At 43.1% G+C, this 19,048-nt stretch overlaps 2 protein-coding genes across 10 annotated transcripts; one reads left to right on the plus strand and one right to left on the minus strand.

Annotated features, from left to right (window-relative positions):
- Positions 1-94: 94 nt before the first annotated feature.
- On the minus strand, positions 95-2,662 carry LOC120817364 (uncharacterized). Its single transcript, XM_040173521.2, has 7 exons — positions 2,601-2,662; positions 2,422-2,476; positions 2,276-2,341; positions 1,900-1,923; positions 1,529-1,786; positions 1,274-1,372; positions 95-620 (listed from the first exon to the last, which is right to left on the minus strand). Exons 1-7 carry the CDS (start codon positions 2,658-2,660, stop codon positions 553-555), a joined length of 630 nt encoding a protein of 209 aa, XP_040029455.2. The 5' UTR covers positions 2,661-2,662; the 3' UTR covers positions 95-552.
- Positions 2,663-2,796: 134 nt separating this feature from the next.
- On the plus strand, positions 2,797-13,389 carry rgs14b (regulator of G protein signaling 14b). Of its 9 annotated transcripts, none has more exons than XM_078102211.1 (16): positions 5,299-5,430; positions 5,773-5,855; positions 7,224-7,245; positions 7,409-7,560; positions 7,687-7,779; positions 8,515-8,658; positions 8,763-8,927; positions 9,024-9,105; positions 9,222-9,322; positions 9,471-9,698; positions 9,840-9,916; positions 10,157-10,283; positions 10,701-10,782; positions 11,556-11,608; positions 12,090-12,168; positions 12,381-13,389. In XM_078102211.1, the coding sequence occupies exons 4-16, from the start codon at positions 7,417-7,419 to the stop codon at positions 12,638-12,640; spliced, it is 1,635 nt and encodes a 544-aa protein (XP_077958337.1). In that variant the 5' UTR covers positions 5,299-5,430; positions 5,773-5,855; positions 7,224-7,245; positions 7,409-7,416; the 3' UTR covers positions 12,641-13,389. The 9 variants fall into 9 exon arrangements, with proteins under 9 accessions (XP_077958336.1, XP_040029445.2, XP_040029446.2 ...); XM_078102213.1 differs by having other exon boundaries at positions 5,343-5,430; positions 5,773-5,852; XM_078102210.1 differs by lacking the exons at positions 5,299-5,430; positions 5,773-5,855 and adding an exon at positions 2,797-2,823.
- The last annotated feature ends 5,659 nt before the right edge of the window (positions 13,390-19,048 follow it).

Genomic DNA, 19,048 nt, shown 5'->3' on the forward strand with positions numbered 1-19,048 from the left:
GAGGGGAAAACATGCCGTTAACAAAAAGGCCGTACTGCAGCATGTGGACAGAAGACAGTAGAGTCTAACGCATTAACTTCAAAAGACTGTATCATGTGGTTCGACCATGGGAATTTATTATTTCTTCATGATTCAACTCTCAAATCCCCAAATCTGTTCCTCTCCTGCGAAGGAGCGGATATCCTTATCATCCCCCCATGTATCCATTACGTGCCAGGCGCTTTAAAGCTGCTCTGTTCGGGTCGTCTGTGGTGTTGGTTCCTGTGAGCAGTGCATTCGTGGGGATTAGTTTCAGCATGCAGGCGCCGCGTCTGGATTAAAACTCTTTTCCTCCATTGAACGGGCTTTATGGTTAAATGCTGTGCTATGCAAACTCCCTAATGCAAAGGCCTCTACACATAAGCTTGTAACCTCAATGTATCTATAAACACTCAAGAAAAAAGAAAGCTTAATATCTTAATCAAACAGATTAAAATGATTTCTTGAAACAATATCACTAAATCAAGAGGGACATTTTTTGAAGGTAGAGATGGTTCTTCTTTAGTTGTGAAGTTAGTGAATGAAGCTGGGAGCGCCGCCCTGCTCCAGCTGCTTCTGCTGCCTCCTCTCTCTGTGTTTAGCTGCAGAGCCCAAAAGGGGAGGAGTCAGACTTCATAAAGTACACTTTATAATGTAAACCTTTGATGGGCGCAATGCAAACATTTCTGAGACAGATAATGTATTTTTTTTCTTGTTACTTAAGAGATGTATGAGAGGATTACAGCCCCTCTGGTCTGCATCGTACATTTATACGTCAGTCACTCAATGTTTGCTGAGAACATGTTGTTTGATTAATATGTACACTCTGTTTGAAGACAGTGAGTAAGTACACTATATAGTAAATACGGAAAGATGTTGACTTAGTCTTAGTAGTAACATCCTGGAACCTTTGCGACAAAAACATTTGTAAACATTTATGCAATTCCGTTTTTCCAGGGATTAAACAAATACGATTTATCACATGTTAATCAATGAGTTTTAGGGGTGCTGGTAAGTGGATTACGTTAGTTTTGGAGAGAGCTAGACTCGCTCATTCCCCCTTTTTGGTCTTTGAACAGATAAGTAGTTCAAGGAAGGCAAACAGATTTTGAAACATGTTTAATTATTTAAACTTTACTATTTTTGCAACACAGCCCAACAATATATCTGCTGTTAATTATTATTTGCCTTCAAGACAATATTCTCTATTTATGTGCTGTCTCATAGCAAAAACAACATGAATTATTGTCTTTACCTCCGTCTCTTTTCAGCTTGTACTTCATAACCAGCCCGATGACCAGGACCAGGACCAAAGCAGAAACGCCACAGATGATCAGGAGCAACACGCTTTGGTCTGCAGGAGGAATGTCACAAAGGCAGAAACACGGATGCACCGTTTAGACACATGTGTCAAGAGTCATATAGTTTTGCGTTTCACAATCTGCCTTAAATTCTCCAGCTCTTATTCCAAACGTATACAGTGTTATCTGACCGTGTGAAGTCTACTTACTCTCTACATTGACATTGTGTGGCAGAGACTCGCATCGGCCACACAAGCTGTTCACAAAGCAGACGTACTGGCCTGTGTCATGTGACAACACTTTTTTGCGAAACAGCTTGCTCTTATTTCTTTCTTCCTCAATTTCATTCGTGTCCTTCTTCCACCCAAACGTCACATTCCAATTGGAACAGTTATGGAAACAAGTCAGAGTGACTTCATCGCCCTCATTTAGCTTGGATGCAGTGCTGTTGACACAAACCTGAAAGCCTGATGGGAAGGGGAAACATTCACACGGAGGGGAGGAGCAGTAACTTAGTGTTTTAGGTACTTTATGTTTTTAGGTGCATGCACTATTGTGTAACAATATTGTTACAGGTTACCTGCACTGCAGTTTGACTGTTTGTCTGTAGGAACCGGAGCAAATAGAACACATGAAAATAAATGCAATAACAAAAAGCAGCTTTGTTTAGAACAAGGTACACATGACACATCACATTTGATTGAAAAATGTCACGAAACCCTCGGAAATATGTAGCATTTACATGTTCTAAATGTTTGCCTTGTTTGATTAACATCCTTGTGCTGCCGCCCTTCTACTGCCAGTTACAATCCCTAATGTGCACAAAGATCTTTAGTGAAACAATAGAACTAAACATTTTCGCATTTCGCCTCTCCTCGTCTCATTTAATTGCAAACTCAGGTAAATCTCCAATTTCCAAATTCATCTTACAAACAGCGAGAAGTTATTTTTCTCACCTGGCCAGGTTCCTGTGACGTTACATATCGCACACGAGGCAGAGACACTGGTGAAGCCATCGCCAGCTCGAATATAGTAAAAAATGAATAGGATCAAACAGGCATCGACCGTATATGACCTGCCAAATGCACGAGGGGCTACTTACCTCTGAGGAGGTGATAAAGCCAAGCGTTTAGAAACAGGCTTCTCATAAGCATTCTCTGTTGGATAGAATTAGAGCTCCTCGTCAACACAGGTCAAGGACGAAAGCTACGTACATCTCCACTTTACATGTTTAATGAATTATCGTAACAAATGTAGAAAACATTGTGTTTTTCTTATTACCTTTGTTTGTGTCGTCTCCTCACACGCACAGCTGAATGATGAGCTGCTCTGTTTTTGCATAACCTAATGGCCCTTTGCGTCACAAACAGGAAGCCTTGTAAACACCGACAACCATGCAAATAAATTATTCCTGAGAACCGAACAGCACAAACGTCATCTCTGTTTTATACACAGCAGTGAAGGCAACGGCGACAGTGGGTGAATAACATTTATGCAACGAAAAGTGAGTTTTACTTTTCTTTTATATAAATGGATGGAATAAGAACTTAACAGAGAGGCAAAACCCAGGAATATGGAGGATGAGGCAGCGTTCACCAGTGTAACCTGTTATAGGCAAATCAGTGGTCGACTTAAGCAAACTACCCTGCCTTTTGCAGACACCATCAAATGTGACACACAGGCAGCAGCTCGCCCTGAGCGTCGGGGATTGTGGACAAATTACATCCAATTGAAGCTTTGGAATACCATATCATCTTTCGTTGACATTCACAGCATGTGTTTGTGCAGCGTCCAGCAGAGAGTGCTGCTGATCAGCCACCTTTTTGCATTACACTCATCCCACCAGGGTGATGAGGAGCTGGAGGCTTTCCCAGCATGCACTGGGAAAGAGGCAGGGTGCCCTTTGAGCAGATTGCAAAACAGAAGCGCTATCACACTCTTAAAACTAACAGTCGAAAGGCAATTTCATATTTAATCCAACCCACATGTGTTTGGGCCGTGGGACAGAAATAGAGAAAAAGCACACAGACACAAGGGTAATATTCAAACTCATCAACATTAAAAAAACAAAACCAGTCCGTGGATTCAAATCACCTCAGTCACTTGTTTCTTTCATCCTAGCGTGCGGGAGGGATCACGTTGAACCGGACTGGGGCTGTTAGCAAATCCATTGGTTTCAACCTGAACTAAATGAAACCTCAACTCGTCTCAGGGATGCGGAACCAAACGAAAGATATTATAACAGTGAAAAGCTTCAGAATGGAGAAAGAATATTCATCAGCGTAAGAGGCTTTGACACAGGACCAAGCTCGTTTAAACATATTTTACAGGCCATTTTTAACGCTCCACCCCCCCTGGTTCCAAGAGAAGAATCCAAATCCACAGAGATCATTTTGAGCAAGTGACAATTTCTTTAAAGGGAACTCAAAGGAATATCCTGAAAGAAGGGTGAACATACATTTTAACGCCTTTTTTTTCTTCTTCATGTTTTATGATGTTATGATATCTGTTTTCAGGCTCTATAACTTCCTCATTGCAACAATTATGACGAAAGAGTGAAAGAACTCACAAAAAGTAAAATCATTTGCATAATTGGTGCCTGAGATTGGGCAACATTTTACAATTCTTTCAAAAATAGAATTCAATATGTTGTTTTATAAATGGAATTGCACATTTTCTGCCAGAATGCTGACATTAGTTTGTCCCACATGCTGCTAATATTTATACTAACTATTCATCATATTAATATTATATGAATAGCATGATATCACGTTGAATATTATACGTTTCCAGTGCTGCATTAACCAAGCTAATAGTTATCATGGTTTGTTCAGTCTAACACCAAATGTGCACAAAATAGCATCGAATGCAAAGTGAGGTTACAAGTGAGCTAAAAACACTACTTTGAATCAGTAGGGCAGCACAGCGCGACCTTTCCTCTGACACCACTTTGGGGAGGGGGTGAGAGGAACTCTTCTCTTCTTTTGCCTCCTCTTGCTTTCGTCCGTGCCACAGTGTTGTGTTTTCATTTGACCTCTCTGTCGCCCTGTACATTTGTGTGTGAAATGCAAGTAGAGGATGTTTTAGCATCGTATGGTACAAACAATTTAGCCTGTCTGTGTTGAATGTGCACTTTCACCTTACTTCTCGAAAACCGCTCATGGGCAATTTGCAACAAGCTTTGGCATCCAGGCAAAGGCAGACGGGGAAGTTGTTGACACGTGTGAGGTGATTGATAATACGTGACAGGTGCACGGGCAATTAAAATGTCCTGCTTCACCTGGCGTCGCTGGCTCGTGCAAATGTCAGGAGTCAGCAAATTGGTAACATTGAGATTGAAGCTGTTAATTAACTTTGACCAGGTGACGCCAGCTGACTGGCAGCGCTCTCGTATCGCTCCTCCTGAAGATGTTTGCTCTCAGGGGAATTTGTCACAGGTTCTACCGCTTGGCAAAAGTTGCATCACAAAAGCAATGCAGGAAATATGACAACTCGTGCACCATAGTCAGTGGTATCATGGCGGATAAGAAGGCAAGACAAGCGTCACACACACACACACACACGCACACACACACTTGAAGGAGAGGGTGTTGGCACCTCAGTGTTTGGCACTAAAGAAAGTGTTTTGTTTAAGTCAATATTAAGTGGTCTTGATTTTGTAGTTCTAATATCAAAATCTCAATAACCTCCAATGACAAGGAAACTTTCCTATGATGGGAAAAAAAGGTCATTGGTTATAAGCTAGCTCCAAAATTGCTGTCCAGGTCCGTGAGCTACGTCAAGTAACTTGACATCAAAAGCTGTGTGAGTGAGTGCGTTTTGTCTCATCTGTGTTCCCACATCAAAATGTTTCTCAAGATGTAGGCTGAGCGCAGTTTGATCATCGTAACCATACTTCCCCTTTTGTGGCTTGTTGCTATGGCGAGACTTCCCTTACAGGCAGGAAGTGACAGGAAGACCCAAAATGATGACTTTTTGTGTGTTGAGTGCATCATGTTTGGGTGGAGCACTTCACTGTGTCCCCTGACGCAAAACGTACTTCTCGTAGCCGTGTGTTCGAGCCACCATGGCGAAAAACTTTGGCGCTTTAGGGATTCCTGCAGGACACATGGTGAGTGGACGTAATAACACCTATGTTCAGTTCATTTTGTTTCATCTGTGCAGCCAGAGATCTGTTCATGCATTTATGTGAAAGGAGGGTGTGTTTTTTTAAATTTTTTTATCAGCTCGTACATGGAGGAATCACAAGACTTTAAATACTTTGTACTTTAACAAATATGTTGTTGTTGTGTTGGTGTGCTTGTTATTTATAGCCCTGTCATCATTTGATAAACACTCTATTTTTCAATCTTTTATTTTTATTTTAAGTCTACTTTAACTGCATTCTGTTGAGTTGACATTTAGATGTAGTCCGATGGAGCAGTTTCTTGGCTTGTATTATTCGTCTTTTCAGAAGTCAACACTGACATCAGGACTGCTTGACTCGGAAGCGGAAACCAAGTAACGCCACGTTACTTTAATCTGTGACTCTTGGTAGTGAGTTTCAATATCTTGTTTCTCCCTTTTGTGTTTTTTAAAGGATTTGCAGAGGATCCTAATGCTTGGATATTCCTTTCTGCCTGTGTGTTAGAACGGAAGCTGCACAGGCAACACTCGTCGATGGTGTTCATTGCAGTCTGTTATTTGCAGGCACTGACATCTTGTGTTTTCGGAACAGAGTTTGAGCAGTAGGGCAAACGCGTGGCGAGGGGGAGAAACCGCCAGTCCAAATCAACCTTATATGGGCAGAGAGTTTATCACTTGCCAAGAGCTGCTGCTTTGAGTCATTGTCAAACACACAGTTTGCGTGCATCTAAAATTACCACACACGCAATACATCTTTTTAACCTTTTTTATTTAGTGTAAAAAAAGGTTCACGACTGTTTGCAACTTCCTCGTAAGGAGTGTTTTTTTTTTTTTTTTTCTACACAGGATATGGGCTTCCGTCTCATTGTTAACACTAGCTTGGTTAAGCAGTCTCATTAGTAAACGTTACAACATGTACCTTTCTGTTTGATCTTTTTATAGGTTAATTCAGAAATTGGGTCAGAGAGCTTTTGGAAAAAACACAACGTGACTTTGGCTAACCTCAAGGGGATTCACATTTGAAACCTTTTCCAAAAACCATCCAATGAAAATACAACTCAAAAACTACCATAATAAACACTAAACAATTCTTTACTTTTTTATTTTTTAAATGTAATATTTCTGTGCAAACGTGCTGTTTCAGTTGAAATGTAACCCTTGAGATTGAAAGTCCATTCTTCAATTGTACGGTATCAATTATAAAAACAGATCCTGAAACACCTAGTTTTTTTTTTTTTTTTTTTTTGAATCCATACCTAGACACTGATAATGTACATTTGGTAGTTGGCGCAGGGTTGCATGCTATATATGTGCAGAATTTAACTTAACGTGCTCAAATTGAAACTGAACTTTTACAAGATGTGAATTTCTAGCCTTCTTAAAGCTGAATGGGAGACTTTGTCATCAGTGTCACAATCGTTTCCTGCAAAAAGCACTTGACTGATTGCACTTCAGTGTTACACAAAGGGAGAAGGCAAAACACATGCAGCTGGTGTTCACACTTCCTAAATGTGTGCCTCTGTGTCAAGCTTCTGTATTAACACTATTTGAAGGATCGTAAAGCTGTTTTTTGTACAATTGTGCAGAAAGTCTTATTTATTGACTCTACTTTTAAATATACCTTCTAGGAGAACTGATATCAATATAAGTACAAAGAATCCTTTTTTGATGTTATGATTCATTGAAGTTGGATTTATCAACTACAGGCATAGGAATGATTGTAGTCCGTGACAGCGTTGTTGTATCCCCCACCTTATCTCTCCGTCTCTCTGTTCACAGAGCCAGGCGGTGTCTGATGGAGGTAAGCAGGAAAGACCAATCTGTATGCTGCCAATCCTGTACATCTCCCATTTCTCCCAACCGAAACATGTCTGTGCACGAGAAAATAGCTAAATCGGTCTCATTCTTGGTCACGCTCTATTGTTCTGATGAATGGGTGTGTTTTGTGCTCGTCTGCGTGGTAGAGTTGAACATGTCTGCACGGGGCTGTGGAGGCAGCAGCTCCAGCCTTCCAGGGACTCCGGGCGGGGAGGCCGCCCCGGCCAACAGCGTGCTGAGCTGGGCCGTCTCCTTTGAGAAGCTGCTGGAGGACCCCGCTGGAGTCCGCCAGTTCACGGTGAGACGTCCGGGTTATGTCAGGACTTTTTATGTTCAGGCGTACATGTAAAGTGTTTTTTGCCGAAGCCCTCTCACAGGACGCGCCATATGCGTTCATACACCGTGTGTGTGTCTTCGTCCACAGTCCTTTTTGATGTCTGAGGTGAGCGCGGAGAACATATTATTCTGGCAAGCTTGTGAAAAATTCAGGAAGATCCCAGCAAGCTCCTTGGAAGAGGTATGATTTATAATCCGTTTGATTTACTGGCCAATGTTATAGTTTTTCTGAATACTAGAAAACTAATGTTTGCAGTTGTTGATCAGAAGGGGTTGCTATGTTACCTGTGTAGTAGTCCGCAGTACTGCATCAGCAAGGTCTCTTAGCCCAGGTACACCTATCGACTTCATTGACATGGAAATGAGGCCAACCGACTCCACTATGAACAACTAAAAGAGCTGGGTTGCAGAAAAATGGCAATAAGTGCTCTGGATGTAAGAGTCAAAATAGTAAATGTTTGTCTGGTGGAAGAAGGCAGTACAATAATGAAGCACGGTGGAGGTTCATTAATGATGTCCTCGATACTGATGAATACAAGAGATACGGATCCATCATGCAGGGAGGCGTATGATTGACACCAAATTTATTCTGCAGACCCCAAACATACAGCCAATGTCATTAAGAACCATTTTCAGCGTAAATAACTGCAAGAAATCCTGCCGGTAATGCCCCCACAGAGCCCTAATCTCTACATCATGGAGTCTGTCTGGGATTAAATGAAGAGCCTAGATCCACACATCTGTGGTTGGTTCTCAAAGATTTTTTTTAACGAGCTGCTAGTAAAGTTCCTTCAAAAACTGCAAGTGTACCAAAAATAATTGATGGCGTTTTGAAGGGTGGTCACACCAAATTTTGATTTAAATAATTTTTTTTATTACCTATTGAGGTTTCAGTTGGGATCTGTTGTGTTCGCAGCTGAAAAAAGCAGCTCGCTCCATCTACAACACCTATCTGTCCGACAGCGCTCCCTACTCGGTCAACATTGACGACACAGCCAAGACTGAAGAGAAGGACCTGCAGCGGCCCACCCCCGACATGTTTGACAAGGCCCAAGCACAGGTCTGTTTGGACGCCACGTTTCCATTTTTAGGTCCGTAGCACAGTGACACTCTTTTGTTTTGTGGCTCTGCTTACATGTGTGACCCCCCCCTCCCTTGTGTCAGATATTTAAACTGATGAAGATGGACAGCTACAGGCGCTTTGTGCGCTCCCCTCTCTACCAAAGCTGCACCTTGGGAGGTAAACTTCTGCCTCAGCTTTCCACAGAGGCTGTCCTTACGGGATCCTGGGAGGAAGTGGCCGCAAGAAGCCCGCTGAGTAACAAAAAGGTAGAATGACTGGGAAGACACAGACTAAGGGGCAGGAAAGGGGGGGGGGGGGGCATGCGTGCTGTTAAAATATGTGTTGTTATTGTCTCAAAACAGAACAAAAAGTCAGACTCCAACAGCTTGCCAGGCAGCAAGACTTGCCCTGAAAAACAGGGTCAGAAAAGAGGCTCCTGGGGAGGTACTGGCAGATCTTGTACTCCTGGGTTATGTCTTGCCGTGCATCCTGTTACATTTCTTTCACCATTTGATAACCTTTTAAATTTCCTTTTTCATTTCCTTTATTGGTAACAAAAGATGGATCCAACAACTATGGTTCAGGCGCTGGGAAAGACTCCCACGTGTCTGTCAAATCCAGCGGCAGTGTGGAGCTCGGCTCCCTCTACAGGCAGATGGAGGTCAGTGCAATAGGGCACACGTGGATGACAAAACACTGCCTTCAAGAATCCGCTTGAAAGAATATCTGACATGAAGTTCCGCTCTCCATGGTTTTTGAAGTTTTTCCTCTCACGCTTGGCTAACGGCTCTCTCCTCTCCATCTGCTAGAATGGCAGATTGCGTCCCCGCTCTCCAGAACAGGGGGTTGGAGGTGGGAGTCGGATGGGGGTGTCGGGGGTGGAGGGAGGCTACTGCTGTGTCTATCTGCCCGATGGCAGCGCCTCGCTGGCCCCCACGCGCAATGGCCAACCCATCAAGGACATGCTGGCCAGCCTGTGTGAGAAGAGAGGCTTCCCGCTGAAGGATGTCATCATCTACCTTCACGGCAAGGAGAAGGTGAGGACTAAAGCTGCAACAGGCGGTGTGAGAAAGATGGCCACACGCTCTTCTTGTTTTAACATCCTCTCAGCCGCTCACTCAGTCTTCATTTCTGAAAGTCACTTCTCTCTATCTGGTACACCTTGGCTCTCTCTGCAGCAACCGTTAACGCTGGACCAGGACTGCTCGGTACTGAGGGATCAGCAGGTCTCTCTGGAGATCAGGGTGATGTTTGCGTGAGTCCACTGTGCCACTTCCGTCCTTTCTTTGCCACTTTTGGCGGGTGTTCACACCCTGCGGTCCACTGCTGCATGCAACTTCACACCATGTCAGAGGGAAGTCGTTTAGCCAACACCAGACATTAGTCATCTGCACTGAATACTGTAGGATGCCCACAGTAATCATTTTGGTACCGCTGTTTTGCTGCTTGTTTTGCTGTGTGTGAGTGAGTTTATTGAAATGCACGTGTGCTTCAGGCTGGAGAATACATTCACCGGTAAGACTGTTGGGATCATGGTGAAGTCCAGTAAGACACTGCAGGACGCTCTGACTGCGGTGCTGCAGAAACACCACCTCAAGCCACAAGATGCCGTGGTCACTATGGTGAGTTCATGTATGTCTGAATGAAACCGTATCATGGAGCCAACGCTGGAGTATTTATTTTTATGTTTTTTCAAGTAAGTAATTGTTAGAACGTTTTGTAAAATAATCACCTAACCGGTGACACAGTTCACATTGACTTGCCACTCTTTCAAAGCAGTGTACTTTCATTTTTTTATTATTACCGTCGGCCTCTCTTGCTTGCAGCCGTTGCTACATGGAAACCACTTGCACGTCACTAATGTTAATAATTATGCAACCCGTAATTTTAATATGAACTTCATGTGTTGCAGCCTTTTTTTTCCCCACGAAGATTACACCATTTTTGTTAATATGTATTTCATGCATTTAGTTCCCTTTGTCCCCACAAAACCGTGTCCCTAATTGTGTGTCGGCGTCTTATTTCCTTGTTCATTTCAGGTGGGGAGCGACGAGCCAGTGACCATGAACAGCTCTGTGTTCAAACTGGCCAATAAGACTCTGCGCCTTGAAAAAACCAAAGGTTGATACACTTGAGCACAATGTTTTTATTCAGCAGGACTGCTAACATCACTGACTAATCGTGACACTGCTGCTGCAAGAGCAGAAGCCTGCACGAGAGAAAAAACAGCCAACATGGCCGACGTGTAATTTTAATGATTTTGTTCAAATTGGATACAGCCCTCCAGCCACTGCGTGTTGTAGAGGATGCGAGTGAACCACTGGTGACTCTTTTGTCTGTTCTTATTCCACCTGAACTGTGGCCGCGCCTCCTTACTCACTTAATTGTTTGCTAATGGGTCCTAGAAAGTGTTTCTGTATTTCTTGGCTCTTATCTGTGGGCGAGGATGAAGGCTTTTCACTCTGAGCTTAAATGTCCATGTTTTTCCGCGTCACTGTCTTCGTCCCTTTGTCGTGCTCTGATTTCTTTGTGCGTCTCTGCCGCCGTCTTCATTGGTTTCTGTGGCGCTGAAATGTCCGAGTCCATTTGGTAGGTTGAGGGCTGTGACACTTTGAGTTCGCTCACCTCGTTTCCCAACTGCGAGGAGACCAGAGCCGACTTCACTTTCGATCAGCGCGTCTTGACTCAGCCCCACTCACTGCGTTTAGCAACGAGGGAACGGATTAGGTTGTAGTCGTTGTTTCTGAGAAAGATGTAATTCTGTTTAAGGATATTTTATTTGGCCTATGTGTGTAACACAATGGGAAGTTCGCTTCTGTAGCATCATTGATGGCCTACTGACTTGCTTTGCACTGTTTAAAAAGTGAAATTAATCTTTTGTGTGGTTGCAACAGGAAGAGACCACACCAACGTTTCCAAAGGCAGTAGTTCTGCTGCAGCCGCCCAGGTGAAGCAATGCTCTTAAACTACTGAGGATTTAATAAACACATCTTCTGTACTACACTGACAGTCATGCATACAAGGAAATCTATCTGCTCACCAGTATGTTCTTTAGACAATTTACAAACATGCACCTTCCCTCCATTCAATCAACAACTTTATTTTAGTTGTCCAGTGAACATTTGTACACAGGATTGTGGGATTTCTAGCAGAAGATATAGATACATAATGTGGACATATATATATATATATATATAATATCCATATAAACTATAATATACAATATAAACAGGGTGCACTATAGATTAAAAGCGAAGCGGTTTGTGACACCGTCTAAGGCTTTTGGACGCCAACAGAAAAACATCTGTCATGAAAGGTTTATTGTACGTGTGATTTCTAGAATGTGTAGCTTACAATTTGACAAGCATTGCAGACCTGTGACGGAATAATTTGCCGATCGATGACGCGTGAGTCTATTTTGGTTCCAGGCAGGAGCAGTGAGTGCAGGTGAGGTGGAGGCCCGAGCCAAGATTCAACACAAGCCCAATAAAAACCGGGAAATGGAGGGTAGGTCCTTTAGTGTTGGTTCCACTTGAAAACGCATGCTGTAAGAGGATAGATTTCTCCGTTTATTACAAGTATACCATAGCAGGGTTAAATACAATTATTATTTCTAACAAAAGACTGATCTACAATTTGTAGCCATCGTCTGATTTAAAATGGCATATTATTTATTTGGAACAGTGTCAGTGATGAAGATGTTTTCTGTGTTACTCCAGGGCTACTGGACATGCTGACCAGGGCTCAGTGCTGCAGGGTTGATGACCAGCGAGGCCTTTTGACCAAAGAGCAGCTGGAGGTCCCTCTGTTCTTGAAGGTGGCTTCAGACAGAGAACAGAACTCAAAGCCAGAAGAACCCAGTGCAGCCAACTCCTGCGCTGACGACTCAAAGGAGACCCCCAGTTCAGCTGGCGCAGCGAAGGAAACCCCGGACTCTGCCCCATCTGAGGCCAAAGACGTGAGGGAGACGTCTGTTTGAAAGACTTTTGCGCAGGTTGGACGGAAGAGACGCATTTAGAAGCTACCACAAACGTCTGTGAATGTCATGAGACCAATCTGTACCTGAGACAACAAAAATGAGTCGGCACTTTTTATGTTTACAAATAAGCTCTGAGACCATATTTTGCCATCATCATCTCTCCATATTCATAGTTTGCCTTTTTAAGGCAAAATGTTGGGTCATTTTAAAAACACTACATATGTTAATAGAACGTGTTTGCTATGAACTGTTTAATGTAATAAATGCATTTGAAAAGTGTTTTTAGCTCAAGCTTTTAAGCCCGGAAGATGATGTGTTTGCTGTAGTGTTGCCGGATGTTTTAACGGCATACGGCTGGATGTTCACATTGCTTTAGATGCTTCCCAATCTCACATTGCTTTTCTTTGAACTCTAAACAGCGACTGTCCAGAAGGGTGTATTGCACAATTGTTTGTTTCTTTATTTGATTTAACATTATTGAATATCTTTATTTTGAGATGAATGTTTTACATTTTATATTATTAATCTTAATTCTGTGTGCTTACTTGCTGTTTTCGAATGTGTGGTTGCGGTACTAAATGCGTTTTGTTTGCTGTGATGGCACTATGAGAAGTTCTGGTTATGTCCTGTTTTTCGGTCACCTCTAAAGGTGCGGGTGATGGATTCGAAATGTGAAATTGCAGGGAATGATTCTGCAGATGTGATATGGGTGTATCCAATGAATTAAAGCCTTTTATGATGAAGGGTGATCATTCATGTCGGTCGTTTTGTTGTGGCAAAGACGCCAAGCTTCATTTTGTAATCCTGTGTGGAAGTCTTTGGATGAATCACTGTCACTTTCTGTCTTGACACACGCTACGTGATTTGGTTTTATATGTAGTTCAGTCCGACCCATCGACCCCAGAGACCGCCTGTGTGACTCGTGCACTGTGAAACTATCAATTCTTGCACATGATTGTGTTCCTTTTTAGGTGGATCCTGGTTCAGAAAACCTCCCTCCAAATTGTCTTGTAATTAAGTCGTGTTTTTTTTTTTTTTTGTTGTTGTGCCATTTCGGTAATGGAAGATTGCAGCGCTGTGATTGGCTACGACTCTTCATAAAAGAGCCAATCACCTGCGTTGTGTGTCTACACACTTGTTGCTGGAAGGAGCTTTCCAGTTGAGGACCCCGGAAGGACTATCATTGGGTTTAATTCTGCCATTACGTGGGTTTCCAAAATAAGTGAGTCATCGATGATGACGTCCGTAGCTTACGTTATTCTGCAGCTGGCTGCACTGGTTTTGGAAGCATCTCACTTGCTCACCTTGGTGTCACTGTCCCTGAGCTAATAAACCTGAGACGGTGAACATTGCACTGCCAGAAGCAATAATGATAACATACTGTAAATTATACACCCTTGTCTCTCCTACAGCTTTGGTCTGCCGTGCTGGGGACATTAGCATCCATGTTCAGCGTGTGTGTGTGTGTGTGTTGCGTCGGCGGAGCTATGAATGGGCAGAGAGGGGTGTGCTCTCACACACACCGACATCATCGTAGCAGCAGTGAGATGAGGAGTGCCATCTACTCTACTGCACGTCTGTACTGAGCAGAACGAAGGGAGGAAAAGAGGTGAGTGTCTGAAATTCCCCCGAGCATTTAACTAATCTCATTTTTTGGGGGGGAGGTGATCGTTTCATTGGATGTGTCCGCCTGTCCTTGGTCTCTCTCTGTCACTCCCAACCTTCATTCTCTCATCCCGTCTATCACCGCTTGATTGAATGTCTTCTGCTGTCTCGAGATGAAGCTCATCATCTCTATGATGGAAAAGCTCACATCTCATTGCAATGGGTCGTCCCATCTGTTTTTGTTATTTGGTTCTGCTAATCTGCATCGGGACGGTAACAGGCTCTGTATATAAGTGTTTAATTGCTGAACTCGATCCTCTGCTGATGGGAGTACTCATCAGTGCCTTTTAAAGAGTCTTGCAGATGAATACATAAGCGGTGTAACACCAAACCCATCCATCACTTCACTGAAAGATTCTGCTGAGCTGGTGAGGAAGAAGCCATTTTTAATGGCAAGTATTATTTTACACATACAGGAAACTGTTCTCTGCATTTAACCCGTCCCACACAGTGGGAGCAGTGGGCGGCCGTAAAGGCGCCCGGGGAGCAGTTTGGTGTCTTGCTCAGGGACACTTCGGCGTGGGTCATGGATCCGCCGGGCTTCGAACCGCCAACCCTGCGGTTCCCGGCGCACCCTCTCTACTCCGTACGCCTCGGTCTCCACGAAGGACAGGCTCTCTGATCAGCCTGTTTAAAACCATAACTGAGTTGGTTCATTGGCACTGCCGATGAGGTGACGTATACATGGTGGAGCTGTGATTCACGTTGTGTCCTTGGCACTGTGACACCTTCTATAACGCTGTATCTCCTGAGCACGTGATCCTCTGTGATTTGCGTGTCCAACAACAGAAATGTGGCGCGGCGCCAATGTCAAAGCTAGCTTCAACTTGACCTCCTGAACTTGAACTGTGGGAATGAAGTTCACCCAAAGGAGGGGAAAACTATCAAGTTTTAATCCCTCACGTCGCAGCTCTGGATGTTTTCTTTCATTGTTGCTGAGGAATGATTGGACATCGATGACCGGCAGCTGCAAGCTCAATCTGAAGTGATCGGTTCTGCCACTGGGAGTCGACCGCCTCAACCTTTTCAAATTGAAATGAAGATGTTCTCATTGAAGTCTTCCCTGTTATTGTGAAAACCTTTTACAGATACTGAAAGTAAGCTCTGTGCTGCTCCTTAGTTGGGGAGTTAATTAATGTTGACCCAACAATCTTGGTGTTTATGGATTAAAATCTTAAAAACTGATTTTCACATAAGCATTTTATCGTCTCCTCTGAAGGCTAATTAGTTTTGATCAACTTTGCTACCTCCTACCATGCGTCTGAGTGTACCATGAGTGCCTTATGGTGATAATGGTACGGTAAAAATGATATTCCTGCATCCTTGCAGAAAATGTTGTTGAGCTTTCAGGGAGAATTTCCAAGCTCTCTGTGTGTCTGTGTCCATGTACTAACAATAAAGCATTTATTGGTTGATGTGGTTGTACCATTTTTGGTACTCGCACCTCAAAGAGCCATAGCTTATTTTGGGTGGAACACCTTCACCGTTGTTCCCCATTTGTATGTGGACTAGTTGACAGAGAAGCATTTCTCAAAGCTGCTCGGATTTTCCACCTTGTCTACAAAAAAAAAAGCACTTGAGGCTAGCGGATCCTCATTCATCCATTGTCCCAGAGACAAAGGAGGGGTTCTTCGTCCAACCGAAGTGGGATAGCGACGGAGCAACGTGTGGGCAGAGACTGGGGTTAGGCGAGCATTGTGCTTATTAAGGTCATCTCCCTCGGTGGGCTGGTCAGAGAGCGCACTCGCTGAATGCACGCCCTGCCATCAAGGCTGAGATTATCCTCCCCTGACCCTCTACGGGCTGGAGCCTAATGCACGTTTTAGAATAAGGGCATGGAGTACAACAGTCTTGCATGCCTCTGGGTGAACAGACTGAACGGACCACCACAATGGGCTTGATGTATGAAATAAGATGGGACCACTTCACTGGCTCAGTCCCTTGCGTGCAGATTGTTCAGTAGAAAGTAAATCTCTCCAAATAGTCAAAGCAGGACTCTCCAATGGTATTCTAACGACTGTGCGCACTGACGTCAGCAGTCACAGTGGGTGAGTGAGCTCCTGTCGATCACCTCCCATTCATTCTTCATGAGCCTTGAGCTGAACGCTTCCTGCAGAGCAGCAGGCTCGACTAAAGTTCAGTGTGGTGGACGAGTCTCAGTCGCACCAGGAGGGGACTGTCTGCTTATTACTGTATTTCATCCGGGCGTGACCTTTTTATTGGGTCAAGACTATAAACATACTTTCCAGGCAGACACAATATTATTACCAATGTCCTGCTGAGATTTTCTCAAACCCGATGATAACTGGCTTTAAAGGTCTTCGATTTAGTCTTAATCTAGCTTGATTGCTAAACTGCTGGGGAGGAGGAGCCAATTTTCAATGTCGTGGTCAACCACGACAGACGACGACTGCTCACTGCCTTTAGAGATGAAGTCCTAATGTTGGTTGCCCCAATCAATGAATTGACAAGTTTTTATAAAAAGCTAAAAATTGTATTCGTAATCTTAAGGTCTGCAAAAGGACGAGGGCAATTGACATGGTGTTTCACGCTGTCAGCCACATTCCTTTATGAGCAGAGCCGGCATGCTTTTCCGCTAAAGGTCACAAGACGATGCTTCAGAACGTCCAAGTAAACGGACCTTCTGGGGAGATGTTCTTCTTATGCACATTTTGTCCGCTTTTATAATGGGCAACGTGGGTGAATTGTCCTGATGAAACCCTCCAGTATTGTACAGTGGTGTCTCTCTGTCATCCGAAAGCCTCAGAAGGAATTGGAAATCGTTAAGACTACCCGTCCGCTCAAGTATTTTGATTTGATCTAAGTGGTAAGATATCAGACAGACGCAGACTTGCACCATTGAGACGGTTGGAGTATGAAATCTGTGTGAGGCAAATGGATCCAGACCCAGGGGTCCTCTGCCCCGAGCCACCAGCTGTGGATCTGATTGGGACTTTTGTTTGGTAATCATTGTGCCCTTCCAGCTTTTTTTACTGCATTACTGCAACAGGCGTTATATATTTCTGGACTCCATCCCCTTTCGAATGGGGTACTAAACTTGATGGATGTCAGACCCTGGACCATTTCTACTGGTACAGGACTCGCCTTTTAAATTAAAACCCTTTTATTTAGTTGATTTCGGTCAGTAGGATGAAGACAAAAAACCTCAAACAACATGAAGTGAAACATGTTTTTATTCATGTCTTTCTAAATCTAAATGAGAGGCATAAATAGGATAAGTGGTGTTTCTATGTGATCGTGAGGGTAAAATCCCCCAATAAAAACATTGAAATCAGTAAGGCTGTGAGCGGAGCCCTGAGTCAGAGTCTCCATCTAGTGAAAGGAGTTCAGAACTGCAGCCGTGATGAGCGCATGATCAGCTATTTGTACACATTTAAATTACATTATATTGAATGTGGTTGGTTTATATCAGTAGACTAACTATAATGTCTCGCAAACACAGAACATAACAAGTCCTTGTTTTTCCTCCTTCTTTCCAGTTGTACAACCTCAATATTCCAAAGGAAATCATCCAATCAGCACTTATCTTCTCTTGAGACGGATTGTCAAGTCAGCCATGGAACAGAAGGCAAATGAGGTGTGTGAAAGCCTGATGGAGAAGATGAAGCACATCGGACCAGATTGACTCTAATGTTTTGTTTCCGTCCCTAGTGTCCCACCACCACGTCTCCTCAGAAGTACATGAAGAACAGGTCCAAATCCACAGAGGAGATGCAGCAGACCAAGAAGGTTAGAAATAACCTGACATTAACGCAGATTTTTTTTTTTTCATGGTCAAATACTTTTTATTTGGTATTTTATCTAATGGGACTCCCCTGTCTCACATTACAGTCCTTCTCTTCTCAAAAATCCCTCCCGGGCAGACCAGAGCTGGACAAAGTAAAGGTGAGATGTGCACACATATTTCCATTTGTACTTAGTAATTTCACTTTAAAAAAATAAATATTATTAATACCACACTTTGAAAATACTCTTGTCCACGTGTTTTAGTGTTTATATAGTGTTTCTAGATTAACATTGTTGTGTATGCTGCATATTTTTCCAGTAAATGTTTTGAAGTTTGAGCTCATTTGAACTCCTTTCATGTTCGATCGCAGCGATATATCATGTTCTGTATGATCCTCTTACAGCTGTGTGGCTCTTAGTCAGTCAGCTTTTCATTTTGAGCCTTTTAACTGTGCATTTTTTATTTTCTCAACCCTCAAAGACGCGCTTCATCTTCCTGTTTATCATAAACTTCAAAATCACAAAAGTTTTCTCTGGGCAGGAACAAGAAAAACGTATTTCTAGAGTTGCAAAATCTGTAGTGGAGTAAAGTAGACTCCTAAGCTTCAACAGAGTACAAGTCCCTTACATATGTACTCATGTACAATACTCCAGATTAAATGTTCTTGGTTGTATTTCAGAGTCTAATCCATAAAATATATTACTTTGAAATGCAGTTGAACTGAATCTGTATTTTTCTGTTTTTTAGGAGTCATCCGAAGGCTCCGACACGCCGTCGTCCTCCACTGAGGAGCTAAAGTGACAAAGGGAAAGACATTAGAGCCAAGTCAAGGCATCAAGTTACAAAATATTAACATGCATACAAATGTAATTCAAGAAAACATTCAAATCATTATTCAAGATATTTGTGAACTAGATTAGAAAATGCACAAGTAAAGGATTGGTGGAACAAAACATACAAAATGGGCCAAATTGAAGACACACACACACACAGTC

Source organism: Gasterosteus aculeatus, chromosome 4 (assembly GCF_964276395.1).
Source record: "Gasterosteus aculeatus chromosome 4, fGasAcu3.hap1.1, whole genome shotgun sequence".
In the NCBI taxonomy this organism is placed as follows: domain Eukaryota; kingdom Metazoa; phylum Chordata; class Actinopteri; order Perciformes; family Gasterosteidae; genus Gasterosteus; species Gasterosteus aculeatus.